We start from the raw sequence: 17,655 nt of genomic DNA on the forward strand, positions 1-17,655 counted from the left end.
ACTTCTGAATGTAGAAACTGCATGTATATATTATGGTCAATAGGTGCTGATGTATACCTTACCCTCCATGAATATGTTTAAGCCTTTAAAAGAGAGAGATAAATGTTTATGGAGACATCTGTGGCCAGGGCTTGCTCTGTGTGTATTAGGCTAACACCATATGGGTATTTATTCATTGTGTGGGACTTACTCTTAAGCATATGTGCACATGTTTTATATTATGTTTTCATACCTGAGCTGCTAATTGTAATATTTCCCATGACCATGGTTGCAAGAGGCCATTACCAACACAGTTATTTGAATATGAACACCATCATTCCTTTATATTTTACACTTTTTTTGCAAAATGTTATCAATCATCTCAACACTAAATGAACTGTAGAGTTCTCCTCATTTTAAATCCAATCATTATCAACAATCAGCCTAAAGCAATAAAAGAAATATTTCCCCGAATTTCCCCTCACCAAATCACATAAAGCTGTATTGTCACTGTTTCTTTGCTTTTGCTGCTAAGCCACTGAATTTCAGCAGTAGTATGGTAGCATGCCAGCAACCCTTCCTTTTTAAAAACATGGTGCATGAAGGTATACTTTTTTACTTGTTGCTTCTGTGAGGCTTTAAAACGAGATGCACACTTCAGGTGCTACTTATTTTCGAAGGAAAGGACAGGGTTTAGTTCTGTTCTGTTTGCAACTTCACTAGTGAAATTCAACGGTATGACAGCAAAACTGACAGTGGCATTGTGTTTGTGTATGTGTATGCATGTATGTGTTTGTGGAAGCTACATAGTTGTAAAAATCAGCATGTGCCACATACAGCCTGTAGTTCATATTTCCCACTCCACACTATTATTATTATTATTATTATTACTACTACTACTACTACTAGCCGTCCCCTGCCACGCGTTGCTGTGGCTCAGATGGGGGTTCTGTGTGGGAGGTTTGGCCCAATTCCATCATTGGTGGGGTACAGAATGTGATTGTAGGTGAACTATAAATCCCAGCAACTACAACTCCCAAATGTCAAGATTCTATTTTCCCCGAACTTCACCAGGGTTCACATTTGAGCATATTGAGTATTCGTATAGAGTCTGGTCCAGATCCATCATTGTTTGAGTCCACAGTGCTCTCTGGATGTAGGTGAACTACAACTCCAAAACCAAAGGACACTGCCAACCAAACCCTTCCAGTATTTTCTGTTGGTCATGGGAGAACTGTGTGCCAAGTTTGGTTCAATTCCAAGGTTGGTGGGGTTCAGAATGCTCTTTGATTGTAGGTGAACTATAAATCCCAGCAACTAAACTCCCAAATGACAAAATCAATTTTTTTGAGTGAAGGACATACATTGGGTTGTTAGGTGTCTTGTGTCCTAATTTGGTGTCAATTCGTCCAGTGGTTTTTGAGTTTTGTTAATCCCACAAATGAACATTACATTTTTATTTATATAGATTATTATTATTATTATTATTATTATTATTATTATTATTATCAGAAGCGACTTGCAGTTTCTCAAGTTACTCCTGACACAGCAATAATAATAATAATAATAATAATAATAATAATAATATCACTCCACACAATAAAGCAATGAATAAAAAATGGCAAAATGAAGCAACAACCATTTTGGCACTTCAGCGCAAAAGCACCCAGGGAACAAGGAGGAGTCTCATCTAGAAATATAATAATATTGACTTGACAGATGTTGACAAGATAAACCCGCACTGGTATACATAGCACGGCCTTATACAAAGCTGCCTAAAATTATGATGCAAGCCATAATGGAACATGGAGCAAGGCTTCACTAAGAATCTTGTACAGGCTTTACATGAAGAAGTATATTTTTCTGTTTCCTTTCTCTGTTCAGAGTGTATTGAGTCCTAATCACAAGGCACAAGACATCCTGCTTTAGGTCATACAGACCTATTGACTATGGCAACAGGATGTGAGATGCTATTCAATAGAGATGTTAGTAACTAGTCCTAAAGCTGCCCTTGGATCATGTCCTCTTAGTTTTGGCACCATATCCATGGAACCATCTTGCTCTCTAAATCCTCCACCCTTGGCTTTAAAATCAAACACCTTCATCATTGAGTTCTCTGTCCCCTCTACAGAACAAACTGTTCAGCTGTTGAATCCTGAGCGCTGCCAACACACCAATATTACTTAACTCTAAAACGTTCCTTTTAAAAAATTGTGCAGCCTGCCAGCTGTACTCTTCTTTCCTTCCTATATATACAAAGTGTGCATTCAATGAGGCAAAGCTTAGGGAAATGTTTTCTCATTCCCTCCCCCTCCCCAAATCGGGAAAACGAGCCCTTAAAATCTCAGTTGCAAGAATCCTTGCTGACCATAACTGCGTCGTCTGTCCAAAAAATGGCACCCACCTATCAATTTCTCCTGTTTTTCATATTCAGTTCCAGAGAGTTTGATGGAAAGTTCTTCCTTCTTCCCAGCTCAAGGACAAAACACTAAGAAAACCTAGGAGCATATTTTAAGAGCAGTGTTTTCCGGGAGCAAGGGGGGAAAATTCCCTGCTTTATAACCAATTTGTGTTGTCTCAGATTACTTCTGTTTTATCCCTGGGATGTTCCCACCGATATATAAATAGAGGTTGTTGCACTGAACTTCCTGTCAAGGCTCTGGAGGTCAGAGATGGGAAAGCAAAAAGAGACGCAGCAGCGGGAGCTCAAACCGAGACTCTCTGCAAGTTGCTGTGAGCTCTTTAAGGGATTTGCACATTTGGGAGGACTTCAGGGCAACTTCCTCATATGGAATTGCTTATTTTGATGGGAGCTAATTTCCAGAAAATAACCCTAAACTAGAAGAGGTCTCCAAAGTGAGGGGCATACCAAACAAATTGAGACCAAATGAGCACCATTACAAAATATGTTTTTTGTTGCTGGTCAACCATTTTATATTAAAGAACTCTTAGGTGGATAATTTTGGATCCAACCATTTGCTAGTTTTTAATCTGTCAGTAAATCAAGAACTTCCTCTCTCATTAACACTGTTTTCCTCAATGTCCACCCTTCCTTCTTCAAAAGTCAGTTTAGGCACGGGCATTTGCCTTACCTCTTCAGCAGTGAAGACACAGGAATAATTCATAGAGATTTTTTGTGATCTCTTTGTCACACTTTAGTGCATTTTTGGCTCCCTTTCTGCTTGATGGATCATGCCTTATTTTTAAGCAAGTTTATTCTGAACTGAATTTAAATTCAGAAATCAAACATTCCAAATGTGTTGGGCCCGAAAGGAAAGCAAGTCTGGCTAGACCTGTTTCAACAGAGGTTGAAACTGTCAAATAGAAGTCTTAATTTCCCTATTTATGTCAATGTTTCCACTTCTTTCCCACTGTTGCAGCAGCTCCACTGGCTGTCAGTCTATTTTTGGGCACAATTCAATGTGCTGGCTATAACCTTTAAATCCCCAGACCAGTGGTTCTCAACCTGTGGGTCCCCAAGTGTTTTGGTCTACAATCCCAAGAAATCTTGGCCAGTTTACCAGCTGTTAGGATTTCTGGGAGCTGAAGGCTAAAACATCTAGGGACCTACATGTTGAGAACCACTGCCCTAGACAGTTCAGATCCAGGCTATTTGGCCAACCGCATCTCCTTGTATGAATCTGCCCGGTCCCTGAGATCCCCTTTAGGAGAGGCCCTTCTCTCAGTCCACCTTCCATCTCAAGCTTGGTTGTTGGGAATGAGAGAACAGGCCTTCCTTCTTGGTGGCTGCCCCTCGACTCTGGAAGTCCCAGACCAGAGAAGTCAGAATGGCCCCCTCCTTGCTATCCTTTTGGTGGCAGGCTAAAATCTTTTTATTCAAACGGGCTTTTAAAGATGAAAGTGTTTAAAATCTAGTCAGGGGATGCTTTTAAACTTTGGATATGTTTTGATGGATTTTAACTGATTTTTTTTTTTACTGCTGTTTGGGTTTAATTTTGTTTTAGTTTTTGTACATTATAAATTCTGTACTAGTGCTTTCATGTCAAGCCATTTTAAGTCCCCTTTGGGGAGATAAAGTGGGGTGTAAATAGTAATAATAATAATAATAATAATAATAATAATAATAATGTCTACAAAACAGATCCCAAATGTAGAATGTGGAAGGAAGTAGATGAAACAATAGATCACATCCTCAGCTGCTGCAAGAAGATCACGCAGACAGACTACAAGCAGAGGCATAACATGGTTGCTCAGATGATTCATTGGAACTTGTGCCATAAATACCATCTGCCTGTGACAAAGAACTGGTGGGATCACAAGCCCGAAAAAGTTACAGAAAATGAACATGTCAAACTACACTGGGACTTCCAAATTCAGACTGACAGAGTTTTGGAGCACAATATTCCTGACCTCACGATCGTGTTAAAAAACAGAGTGTGGATCATTGATGTTGCAATCCCTGGTGACAGCAGGATCGAAGGGAAACAACTGGAGAAGCTGACACGATATGAGGAATTAAAGATCGAACTGCAAAGACTGGCACAAACCAGTAAAGGTGGTCCCAATGGTGATCAGCACACTGGGTGCAGTGCCTAAAAACCTTGGCCCGCACTTAAACACAATTGACGCTGACAAGATTACCATCTGTCAGCTGCAGAAGGCCACCTTACTGGGATCTGCACACATTATTCACTGATACATCACACAGTCCTAGACACTTGGGAAGTATCCGACGTGTGATCCATTACAACAGCCAGCAGAGTGATCTTGTTTGCTGTGAACTTATCTTGTGGTATTTCAAATAATAATAATAACAGTAATAATAATAATAATAATAATGTTTTTTTAAAATACTTTTTATTGATTTTTTTATATTATAACAATCAAACAATACAACAAAAGTGTAGGGGAAGAAGGGGGGGTGTTTGAGAAGGAGAAAAAGAGAGAGGGGAAAAAAAAGAGAGAAAGGAAGGAAATAATAATAATAATAATGTTGTTGAACACTGGGGGTTTTAGTCTAACTTTCATACCAATAGACCACACTACCAAAATGGAGACATGGAGTGCGTGATCTCGAGAGTCACGATCTCTAATGCCACAGGCCCAAGTATCAAGCTAAAAGTTGAAGGCAGAAGATAAAGTTTGTGTTGGGTGGGTCCCATGTTAATATAAGTGTGGGTTTTAGCCTAAACTTTACATTGGGTTTTACATTGGATCTATCCAAGGTGCTGAAGTCAAACTCCCCAAATAGATTCAGCACCTTGAACTAACATTAGAAGTGGATTAACTGGTGTATGAACATGGAAGCTACATGTGTGTGCACTCTCTTGTTTTGTTTTGTTGTGAAAAGCAAATTACTCAGAACTCTTGGGGAACTCATTTATTTGACTCAGCCTGGAACGTGTTTTCTTCCCTGAGGCACGGGAAGTGCTAGTGATGATTCTTCTGGAGCCTTTTCTGATTCTGCATGCATCTACAAGAGAGTACTGCTCAAGGACATGATATTGGTGCCTTAACATCAAGATAGGAGTTCCAGCTGCCGCATGCCATCTCTTATCTTGTCCTTGAAGCAGATTAGGAAGAAGAGGAAGATAAAATGAGTACTATTCAAATTTTCTCCCGCAAAAACATTGCGAACATTGTGTGTGTGTGTCTTCAAGTAATCTGTCAAAGTATGGTGATCCCATAAATTCAACAGGGTTTTCAAGAAATACCCAGAGGTGGTTTTGTTAATTATCTCTTCCAAAATATAGCCTACAGCACCTGGTGTCTGTTGAAAGTCTCCCATCCAATTACAGTGCAGAGCTGACCCAACTTAGCTGACTCCCATCCAAGTACAGTGCAGAGCTGACCCAACTTAGCTTCTAAGGGTACTTTTAGGGTATTTAATTGCATGAGAAGTACACTAAATCATTATTCTGCTATTGCTTTCTTGGTACTCAGATTGTCGTCACTGATGACGATGAATATTTAATTTCATATCTTTTGTTTTCATTGTTTTGTAAGAAACATAACTTCAAGCACACAATTAATAGCCATCCTACCAATATTTAACATCTCTCTTAAAACAAATCTGGGGTTCCTAATGAAGCTGTTTAGCTCGGATCTGTGTGCAATACTTCCCAAAATGACAACAGTATGTGATGTGATGTCATTTTCTATTGCCATTTTAAGAATGGGGAGGAAAATTGAGGCATTATGGGTAATTGGAGGGGCTGGAATTTCTGCCTCTACCCCCACATCGTTGCCCAGCCCTATCATAGAAGCTGTCAGGAGGATCATAGAATCATAGAGTTGGAAGAGACCTCATGGGCCATCCAGTCCAACCCCCTGCCAAGAAGCAGGAATATTGCATTCAAAGCACCTCCGACAGATGGCCATCCAGCCTCTGTTTAAAAGCTTCCAAAGAAGGCGCCTCCACCACACTCCAGGGCAGAGAGTTCCACTGCTGAATGGCTCTCACAGTCAGGAAGTTCTTCCTAATGTTCAGATGAAATCTCCTTTCTTGTAGTTTGAAGCCATTGTTCTGTGTCCTAGTCCCCAGGGAAGCAGAAAACAAGCTTGCTCCCTCCTTCCTGTGACTTCCTCTCACATATTTATACATGGCTATCATATCTCCTCTCAGCCTTCTCTTCTTAAGGCTAGACATGCCCAGCTCTTTAAGCCCCTCTTCATAGGGCTTGTTCTCCAGACCCTTGATCATTTTAGTCACCTTCCTCTGGACACATTCCAGCTTGTCAACATCTCTCTTCAATTGTGGTGCCCATAATTGGACACAATATTCCAGTTGTGCTCTAACCAAGGCAGAATAGAGGTGTAGCATGACTTCCCTAGATCTAGACACTATGCTCCTATTGATGGAGGCCAAAATCCCATTGGCTTTTTTTGCTGCCACATGACATTGTTGGCTCATATTTAACTTGCTGTCCACAAGGACTCCAAGATCTTTTTCACACTGTACATGTTGTGACCCTCACCAGCCTTATATACAATTCAGAAATACATATTTTTCAAAACCAGAAAGAGACTTCCAGCCTTCTCCACTTTGTTTGGGTAGTTTTCACACCATTTCCCAGAGGAAGAAAGTGGGTTCCATACCAACCACTGCTTCCCACCCCCACATTATGCAAAATTTGCTTTACTCTTTCCAAAAACTTGCAATGTATTTTCTTCTGCCAAAAATAACAAGAACAACTGATTTCAAACCAACCAATCAATAATAATGGTATTCAAAACAAAATGACATTTCAAAATAGTAGAAGCCATACAGTCATACTAGCATACATATCAGTTAAAAAAATAATGGGGAGGGCTGAGCTTAATTGTAGCAGCACAAAAGGGAGCAGAACCAGCAGCAGTCATCAAGCATAATAGTTCACTTGAAAAAGCCATCTAAAAACAGTGCTCTGAGTTTCTGTGGGATGGACACTTCACAGATGTTGCAACAAACAAAAAGGTCCTACTCTTCATGAACACACATGGTATTTCATTAGGCAAGGAAACACAAGACAGAACCTGAGATTTCAGTGCGATGTAGAGGAGTTGGAGAGAACACATACAGAAAAAAACCAATCTTCCAAATGCTTATGCGCCAAGCTACTTAGGGCTTTAATAGAAATAGCATCTGAAATCAGCTGAGAAAGGAGCACTTCATCAGTGAAGATGAAGCAGACCTTAGTTAAGTTATTTTTTTGGACTGTTCATTCTCGAATGCCCAACCAGGATAATCAAAAGGGGTTTTCCCCTAGTTCCAGAAGAAACATGCTCTGAGTGCCCTATTACTGTTCTGTTAAGAATGGCTTCAAGCACATCATTCTTCTTAAAAGGAAATTCTAAGCTCTGGGAAGCTCAACCAGGAAGTCACATCCATCTAAGTTTATAAACAGCATTGCAATGGGGCCGCAGGAGCACAGCAGGTTAAACTGCAAGCTGTAAGAAAGCTGTTGAGCGGAATGTTGGCAGTTCAAAGCTGCTGGTCAAGTGAGCTCTCACTATCAGCCCTAGTTCCTACCAACCTAGCAGTTCAGAAGCATTCAATGTGAGTAGATCAACGGGTACTGCCTTGGTAGGAAGGAAAAGGGCGCCACATGCGGATATGAAGATATGCTGGCAACACTTTCAGAGATGCTTCTGTGAAGGTGTTTAGAGTGGCTTGTAGGTCTTCTTCTGAATGCACACAGACAATGTTGTCATCAGCATATTGGAGTTCTATAACAAATGTTGTTGTAACCTTGGTTTTGGCTTTCAGTCTGCTGAGGTAAAATAGCTTTCCATCTGTCCGACAGATGATTTCCACTCCGGTGGGAAGTTTCCCATCAAGACGAAGTATCATAGCGATAAAGATGGAAAATACAACACTGTCTGAGCTCTGCGAGTGCAGCATTTTTTGAAATGAAGCAGAGTGTTTGAGGACTGGGACATCCATAGGGATACCAAGGTGCTTGTTTATAAAGCTACTGTCCGCCCAACCCTGCTATATGCCTGCAAGATGTGGACTATCTACAGATGTCACATGCAACTCCTAGAATGATTTCATCAGCGTTGCCTCTGAAAAATCCTGCAAATATCTTGGGAAGAAAAGCAGACAAATGTCAGTATGCTGGAAGAAGCAAAGACCACCAGCACTGAAGTGATGGCCCTCCACCATCAATTCCGCTGGACCAGCCACATTGTCTGGATGCTCGACCACTGTTTCCCAAAGCAGTTGCTCTACTCTGTGGCATAGACACTGAGAACAGGGAAGCTCATGCCCTTGAGCGCTCCAGCTGGAGGTCAGCTGTGACCAGCAGTGCTGTAGAATTGGAAGAGGCATGAATGGAGGGTGAAAGAGAGAAACATGCCAAGAAGAAGGCACGTTAAGCCAACCCTGACTGGAACCTCCTTCCACCTGGAAATCAATGTCCTCACTGCGGGAGAACATGAAGACCAAGAATAGAGCTCCACAGTCACCTACGTACCCACCGCTAGTACACCGATCTTGGAAGACAATCCTACTCGGACAACAAGGGATCGCCTAAGTGAAGGCATCTATATACAAGTTCTGTGTTTCTCTGCATACTTGATTCAAGAGACTAAAATAGGACGATTGTCTCCATGTCTTGCTTTTGGACTTCTTGAAGACATGTTGTGGTCACCATGGTAAACTGGATGCTGGACCAGATGAAAATGTTCAGCAGGCTTGCTTCTGTTATGTTCCTTTGAAAGACACCTGAGAAAACCGGTGCCCAACTGTCTCTAGAAAACACCTGTTCCATATTTTTAGTCTCTTTGGAGATTGAATATCCAGCTATTATTTTCAGCATCCATAATGCAGGAAAAACTGACCATGCAAAAGAAGCAAAGCTTCCCTGTTTGCTATTGTAGGAAATCCAGAGAAAAAAGAATTAATGAATACACCTTTCTGAGAATTCACAGCTACCCTCTGAAGCACCAAAAGACCACCCAACCAGTTATAGCCTTCTCAAATGACCATTCTCATGGCACTGTCACAAACTTCAGTGACCTTCACGCCCCTTGTTAAGTGTAGTCAGAGAGCTTAAGCTTTCCATCTGTAATGAAAGAGGGCTGGCATCACTTGATGAGCATGAGCGGGTGTGTGTGAAGCCATCCTGCACTTGCAGTATTTCTATAGATACCACACATAACTCCAGCCATTAGCATGTGCGTTCTGAGTGACCTTGAAGTCAGCCCATCAACAGGGAAAATTACACACTGAACAAACAAAAAAGGCCAGAAGAAAATAGTAGTGCAATGAGTAAACTCCATGGGTTAAGGCAAGGGATACACGTGTGGCTCTGACTGTGGATATGAAGGCCTGCCTTGCCATTGTCTGATCTCAAGCAGTAGCATAAAGTGGCACTCTGTAGAGGTCAAGAAATCGCTCCAGGTGGTTTTTATTTTCCAGCAATATGCCATTTGCTTTCTGTTGTTTCAACCAGGTCTAGAAAAGCTCTATACCTTCCAGAATTTTATCAGGTCATGTGTGGTCAAGCAACATCAAAATGTGGTCAAGGTGACAGATGCTGTTACTGAAGACGAACAAATGAATTGGAGAGAGACCATAGCAGTTTGCTTTTGCCTGGGCTTACTGGGCAAGATTCTACCACTTCCTCTCCTCTCTGCTAATTACGAGGGTTGAATGAAAAGTAATGCCTCCACCTTCGTAACTCCTCAAAAGATGGTAGTACTGGTATGCGGCAGGTACTGGCTTGTTCAGTAGACTCTCTTCTACAGTTCCATTTTGGTGGGAGGTCTTAGCATTGATTGGTTGTGTTGTTAAAGTGCAAAGTATGGAACCCTGCACAGACAGTTGGTCAATGCGACTTAAGCAACGTGTAGTCATTGAACTCTTTACAGCAGAAGGTGTCAAGAATGCAAGCTGTTTATGGTGATTGTGTTGATGTGAATACTGTGCGTCGTTGGGTGAGTAACTTTAAAGATGTTGAGGTGGGAACATCTGACGTGTGACAAACAAAGAGTTGGACATCCTGTGACAGCAACCACCGAGTTTCACAAGCAAAAGGTTGACAGATTGATTCAGGACAATCGTCGTATCACTCAGAGAGAAATTTCAAGCATAATCAGCATTTCACAAGAACATGTGGGTCACATTATTGCTTTGCTTGGCTATTGGAAGATCTGTGCATGATGGGTTGCAGAAACAAAGTGTTGACTTCTTCTGTGATGGCTTCAGAAAACATGTTCATCGTTGGCAGAAATGTATCCAATTGCCTGTTGATTATGTCGAAAAGTGAATAGTGGTAGTTAAAGAGCACATTCTAAGGATTATTTCTGTGTTTGATTTACTAAAATATTCCCATCCAAACCCAAGTAATGAAGGTGGAGGCATTACTTTTCATTCAACCCTCGTAAGTACCAATTGCATTTGCATTTTGAACTCAGTTTTCCAACAGCTGAAGTATACAGAAGTCAAAGAGAAAAAGTAGGAGGGGGAGAAGAAAAACAGATATTTTAAAGCAGTTGAAAAAGTGGGCCAACAGAGGAATTATTGGGCCTGTCCATGCCAAATCAGTACAGGCAGGGGTTATGAAACTCACCGCGTTAAAGTTGGGGAAAAGGTTGAGCGGGGGTGTCCCATTGAGGCGGAAGGTCAGGAAATGCTTTATGTCCAACGGGGAATGGAGAGACCGTCCTGGGATTGGAAGTGATGTTAAGAGGGAGCTGCTGTGACTAGCTGGGCCTATGAAGAGAAGAGAGATAAGAAATATTTTCAATGTTAAAGCAGATGCTTTGAAAGGAGCGTGAGATCAGATGATGTTGCACTGCAAAGAAGTTATTCCAAAACAGTAGCCTGCAAACAGAACTGCTAATTCGTTGTGTGGAGTAACTATGGCCATGATACTTATTGAAAGCTAATGGTGTTGCTCACTGTGTATTTTTTCCCTGACCTTCTATTTTAAAAACATTGGTCAGACTCCTTATCATGCTCTATATTACTTAACATGACACATACTTAGATTCACAACAGAAATGATGCAAAAACCTGTTAGTGAATTGCAAAGGTGTATAGCACCGGGATTGTGGTACAGCTGGTTGGGAGTCAGCTGCATTAAGATCACTACTGACCAAAAGGTCATGAGTTCAAAGCCAGCCCAGGTCAGAGTGAGCTTCCAACCAATTTGTGTAGCTTGCTGTCGACCTTTGCAGTCTGAAAGACAGCTGTATCTATCAAGAAAGAAATTTAGGTACTGCTTATATGAGGAGGCTAATTTACAATGCCATAAAAATCTCCAGCAAGCATGCAAAGAATGAAGAAGGACTTCATCAGTGTCACAAATGGACGGTGAAGCGACAGCTCCCCAGTGGCCAGAATACCCTCATAATAAAGCTGGAATGTTAAATAGCCTCTATGTGTTTGTCTATATATGTTTTGTGTCTATGGCATTGAATGTTTACCATGTATATATACATTGTAATCCACCCTGAGTCCCCTGCGGGGTGTTAAGGGCAGAATATAAATACTGTAAATAAATAATAAATAAATAAATATAGAAGACACCAACAAATGTGTCCAGATGTGCTTTGGAATCTACCAATTCTAATTGGTACTCCATAACTGGTGTCCTTATGTACAATTGGTCCTGCTGTGAATAGGTTATATTGTTGGCTCCCCTATATAGCTGCAGCTTCTTGCTGGAAATGGATGCTATAGAACTGTGACAATTTAATTCCCATAGATGTACGTTCTCAACAGGATTCTGGCTAATGTTCTCATTTATTTAAAACTGTTTAGTGTATATTCAACTGGGCATAAAGGGAGGATGTACAGATATTTCAGTAAATGAATGTGTGTGTGTGTGTTTGTGTATACATTTAAAACAGCATGATTTACTTCAGTGCAAAGACCTAACAGAATTACCCACTCCAGCAAATTTGATAATTCAATCACTCCCAAGCCAGGGATGCAGCAGAATGAGCCATAGGAAGCTCCCCATTGTGTCACAACAGGTTGCCACTGTGGGCTTGTGCCCTTCAAGTCATGAGCCGCAGAAAAATTAATGACTCATACAGGCATAAAAGGCAATACCAATAGAAGCAGTATATCTTTTTAGTTGTCACAGTGGAGTATGTCTCCAATTTCAAATAACAAGAAATGACACCTGCTAACTTTGGGAATAGGTTCCCTAAAATCCCATGTATCTTTCACATATATTAGTTTGACCCTTTTTTGGCCACTGGCACCTTGACTTTCAGAGATAGGATTGATCTGAACACACTGACATTAATTGATCCAGAAATGGGTTACCTGTATTGTACCACACCATAGAAAACACCAGAAAATGAATTACAAGCTACAGAGGAATAGGAAAGCAATACATGTAAGAAATGTCTTAGCTGTCTTGGGTTGACCTAAGTATGTGAAGAATCATAATTTTTCTAACAATGATACAACTCACTTCAGATCAAGAAAAGAAATTATAGTGTGGTTTCCATCATTTAGGATACAGTGATGAAAGAGAACATGAGTTATTTTTTTTTATATCCTGTCCTTCCACATACAGTGCCTGTTCCACCCTTCCCAACTGGATACCAAGGTTTTCAATATTTACTCCCATTGGATTAAATCAACATGGCCAGTAGCCAGAAATACTACATGTTGAAGTTGAAAACAACATGAGAATACTAGGCTGAGGCAGTATTGTTTAATGTTCTGATCCAGGTTTTGCTAATAAGTATTTATTGATTTTACTCAGTTTGACTTTACATTGTATCTCTTAACTGATTTTTCTGCATCTCACCTCTCTATTAATGCCATCATGCCCCTTCTTACATTGTTGTTTCCAGAGTAAAACACTATATAATTATCTGATTGAAAATCTCCTGTTCCTGTCTGCTTTAGTTCAGTCACATTAAGGATCTCATCACATGAGAGCAGAGAAAAGTGGAGGGAACCATCTTCTTTCATTCTCTACTGTCGAGGTCCCATGCCTTTTCATCTTAAGGGATGGCAGCCATCCCACATCGTTTCCGTACTTCTATCCAGCTTTTCTCTGGCTGGAAAGAAGTGCTGCGCTGGCACAATGGGTAAAACCCTTATGCTGCTGAATTGCTGAACTGAAGGTTGGCTGAATTGGTGATCTGAAGGTTGGTAGTTCAAATCTGCAAGACAGGGTGAACTCCCATCTGTAAGCTCCAGCTCCTGCCAACTTAGCAGTTCGAAAACATGCAAATGTGAGTAGATAAATAGGTACCACTTTGGCGGCAAAAGGCAAAAAGATTCTCCAGCCACACAAACAGGAAGTAACACCACAGGCTCCTCGGCTTGAAAATGGAGAAAAAAAGCACCTCAGAGCCAGAGATGAGCACCACCTCCGGAAGCCAGAAATGAAAGGAGAAGCCTCTGTCACCAATCACCACTGGGACCACCTTTACTGGTTTGTGCCAGAGTCTTTGCAGTTCGATCTTTAAATCCGCATATTGTGTCAGCTTTTCCAGTTGTTTCTCTTCAATCTTGCTGTCACCTGAAATTGCAACATTGACAATCCAGACTTTGTTTTTTTTACCATGGTCATGAGGTCAGGAGTATTGTGCTCCAAAACTCTGTCAGTCTGAATTCAGAAGTCCCAGAGTAGTTTGACGTGTTCACTTTCTGTAACTTTTTCAGGCTTGTGATTTATTATTATTATTATTATTATTATTATTATTATTATTCTGTTGTCTGGAGTCAGGTAGGACCCGGTTTCTGAAAATGCATCTTCCCCGTTTCCCTGCGCTGCCGGAATTGAATCCCATGGGCAACCATCAGAAGTGGCCTTATATCATGTGATGGCCTCTGTAGTACTCCTTTTCAGCAGTGCAGAGAAATGGAGAGAAGACTGCATCTGATGAGAGCCTAAGTATGGCTATGTTTGTTGAGTTTTGATTTCTGGTTTTCCCCGATCCATGTTTCTCCGAGTCCATGTTCCTATCTCATCCACTGTGCAGCTTCCTGTTGTCCTTTCACTCATGAGAGTATGGCAGCAGCTGAATGTCCTTATGGTTTGAATGCAATTGTGACATTAAGCCAAAAACTTACTTGTCCTTGTCCTCTGTTCTTCTCCACAAACTGGCTGAGGGCCTTCTGGCCAGCAAGACTCATCTTCCAGCACAATCTCTTGCTTCATTTTGAATTGTCTCATTATCCTTGGGCAGTGGTTCTCAACCTGTGGGTCCCCAGATGTTTTAGCCTTCAACTCCCAGAAATCCTAACAGCTGGTAAACTGGCTAGGATTTCTGGGATATGCAGGCCAAAATACCTGGATGTTGTGACTCAGCTAGAACCACAGAGTGCCTCTGATGAGGTTGATGGGATTCAGGATCACAATCTGGTTCAAAATGTCCCTATTATAGTTAATGAGGAACAGGGTGTGGAAGTTCAGTTTCCCACAGCAAGAGATGAGTTTGTTGATACTGAAACTAGCCAGGTGCAGGTGCAAATTGACTCAGAAAAGGAGGACAGTTCTCAGCCTGATAATGAGCAAGAAGGCAAACTGGATAACACTAATGAACAGACTGGCCTTGATGAAATGGGAACCTTAGATCGAGCTGAGCGTTTGGAATTCAGAGTTCGAAGGAGTGTGAGAATAGCTAACAAGAAGGAGGTCAGAGGCCAAAGAAATGCCTTCATGTTTTGCAAAGGGTGTTAAGCTGTGTGTTCGGGACCAAACCTTTGTCAAAGCAACTTTTCGCTTGCACTTTGCTTGTCTGGGTTGTCTTGCAGTTCTTGTGTTCATGGTTTCAGGACTCAGTCATGTTCTCATGGGGTTTTGCTTTGCTGGTGTCTTTTTGGATTATGCTTTAAAGTGTTATTTTGTATTGATCTTTTGGAACATTACTTTTGCTTTTAAGAACTTTTTATCTTTTACTTTTTAATAAACAATAAAGACTTCTGGCTGTGTGCAGTTTGGTGTTTTCAGCAAGGTGAACCTATTCTGGGGTGCAACACTGGAGACCCACAGGTTGAGAACCATTGTCCTAGGGTTTTTCAGGGAAAAGGCATTTCTAAGTAGTTTACCACAGTCTACTTCGATGATACACAAATATGGGTTAGCTACCATCTGAGAGCATCTCAGAGAAATTGTCTTCCATTCTCAATTGCTTCTGCCCAGTAATTCTTCAACACATTTGGTCTCGTCCCTCTTCAAAAACCTGTTTGACCTTGGAGACATAGCAGTAGCTATGATTGCAACAACCTCCTACTTCACTGAAGCAGCGGCCAGGTTTGATAATAAGTAAATTTTAAAATATGCACACCTTTCCCCACTACAAATGATGTGATTTTTCATATCATAATTCTGCAGACAAATTCACATACACCGCCCCACAGCCCAATGTTAATATTATTTATTTATTTATTTATTTATTTTCATTTGCCAAGTATAAAACAAGGGGGTCAGAAAGAAAACAGATCAAAGACTATGTTTTAAAAAAATCTTACAAAACCCATCAGTGTTCACATTTTTCTACAGATTGCAGTATCACGGGCCCGAAGATGCCTGGAAGGCACAAATGGCCTCTTTCTAGCAGATTGGACAAATTTGTTCTTGTCTTTGCGGAGGGAACTGCTCCCCGAACCAGCTCTGACTCCAGGGGGGTAAACTACGGCTTGCTACATCAGGCATGTACTGATCAAATTAATGGCAATGTCACCCAGAAGGGAAATCTGGGTAACAGCAGAGGGAAAAAACACACAAACATTTCCCCAGATATTCATGTTTAAAGCAACAAACAGGCACATAAATAAAGTATTTACATTTTGATCTTGAGCTTGCGCCAAGAAGCTCAGAGACAATGTACAGGGCTCTCCTGAGTCAATTTGATTTTCACAACAACCTTGTGAGATAAGTGTAACAGTGATTGGCCAAAGAACATGTGCTGGACTTCATGATTGATTGGATATCTGAGGCTGGATTTTCTTAGTTCTAGCCAAACATTCTAACTCAGGTTGTTGGGCAACAGCTGAGGAATATCTGTGTCCTCTCCTGGACTTTATTAGGGCAAACCATTAAAACAGTGGTTCTCAACCTGTGGGTTCCCAGGTGTTTTGTCCTACAGCCAGTTTACCAGCTGTTGGGATTTCTGGGAGTTGAAGGCCAACACATCTGGGGACCCACAGTTGAGAACCACTGCATTAAAAGGGTTCCTATTCAAAATGGAAAATTCCACTGAAGAAATCTTTGGGAAGTCTGATCTGGCCACGGTGATCCACGCTCTAGTTACATCCTGCATAGATTACTGCAACACACTCTATGTAGGGTTGCCTTTGAAGACTGTTCGGGAACTCCAATTAGTCCAACGGGTGGCAGCTAGATTACTCACTGGAGCGCCATACAGGGAGCACACCACCCCCTGTTGTGTCAGCTCCACTGGCTGCCGGTCCACTTTCGAGCACAATTTAAAGTGCTGGTCTTGGCCTATAAAGCCCTATACAATTCCGGCCCAGCTTACTTGTCCAAACATATCTCCCTCTATGTTCCACCTCATAGTTTAAGATCTACTGGGGAGACCCTGCTCTCAGTCCCACTGACCTCACAAGCTTGTCTGGTGGGGACGAGGGACAGGGCCTTCTTGGTGGTGACCCCCCGCTTGTGGAATTCCTTCTCCAGTGAGATTAGATTGGCATCCTACCTCCTTTCCTTTAGGAAAAAAATTAAAACCGTGGTTTTGGAACCAGGCTTTTGGCGAGTAAGCACAGCAGCACCAGGGACCATACGACTGTTATGATCATTGCAAACGGCTATGTAATGTAAATGGAAACGGCTATGTGATGTGATTATTTAACTAATGTTATTATTTTTAATTTTTATATATTCATGGTTTTATATGGCTATCTATTGATATTGTGGCATTGAATTGTTGCCTATGTTAGCCACCCTGAGTCCCCCTCCCGCCTGGGGGTTGAGAAGGGTGGGGTAGAAATGTTGTAAATAAATAAATTATAAAGCTTTGTGGGCAGGGAGACTTACCATTTAAGTATTTCCCCTTCATAAGATGTCACTGGTTTATAAACAAAACATGTGCAAACTTCCAAATGCAACAATTAATTGCTAGCACTAACAACATCAGTGTGGATACAATACAGTCAGCATATCTGCATATCAATAGAAGTATCATGTTCATTTCATTCAGCAGGTAATTCCAAACATTGGCAAAAACGTTTTCAAGACAGAAAGCATCTCCAAAATATCTTTACAAAATGAACACAGATTCAGATTA

The 17,655-nt window shown here is 41.2% G+C and overlaps 1 protein-coding gene across 5 annotated transcripts in view; it reads right to left on the minus strand.

The window, feature by feature from the left end:
- Positions 1-17,655, minus strand: part of ZNF385C (zinc finger protein 385C) — a 202,130-nt gene that overhangs the window by 30,340 nt on the left and 154,135 nt on the right. For all 5 annotated transcript variants that reach the window (XM_060781154.2, XM_060781152.2, XM_060781153.2 and 2 more), the window contains one exon: positions 10,998-11,140. In XM_060781154.2, the coding sequence (XP_060637137.2) occupies positions 10,998-11,140 (143 nt within the window). The remainder of the gene's footprint in view (positions 1-10,997; positions 11,141-17,655) is intronic.

Source organism: Anolis sagrei, chromosome 6 (assembly GCF_037176765.1).
Source record: "Anolis sagrei isolate rAnoSag1 chromosome 6, rAnoSag1.mat, whole genome shotgun sequence".
Lineage (NCBI taxonomy): Eukaryota > Metazoa > Chordata > Lepidosauria > Squamata > Dactyloidae > Anolis > Anolis sagrei.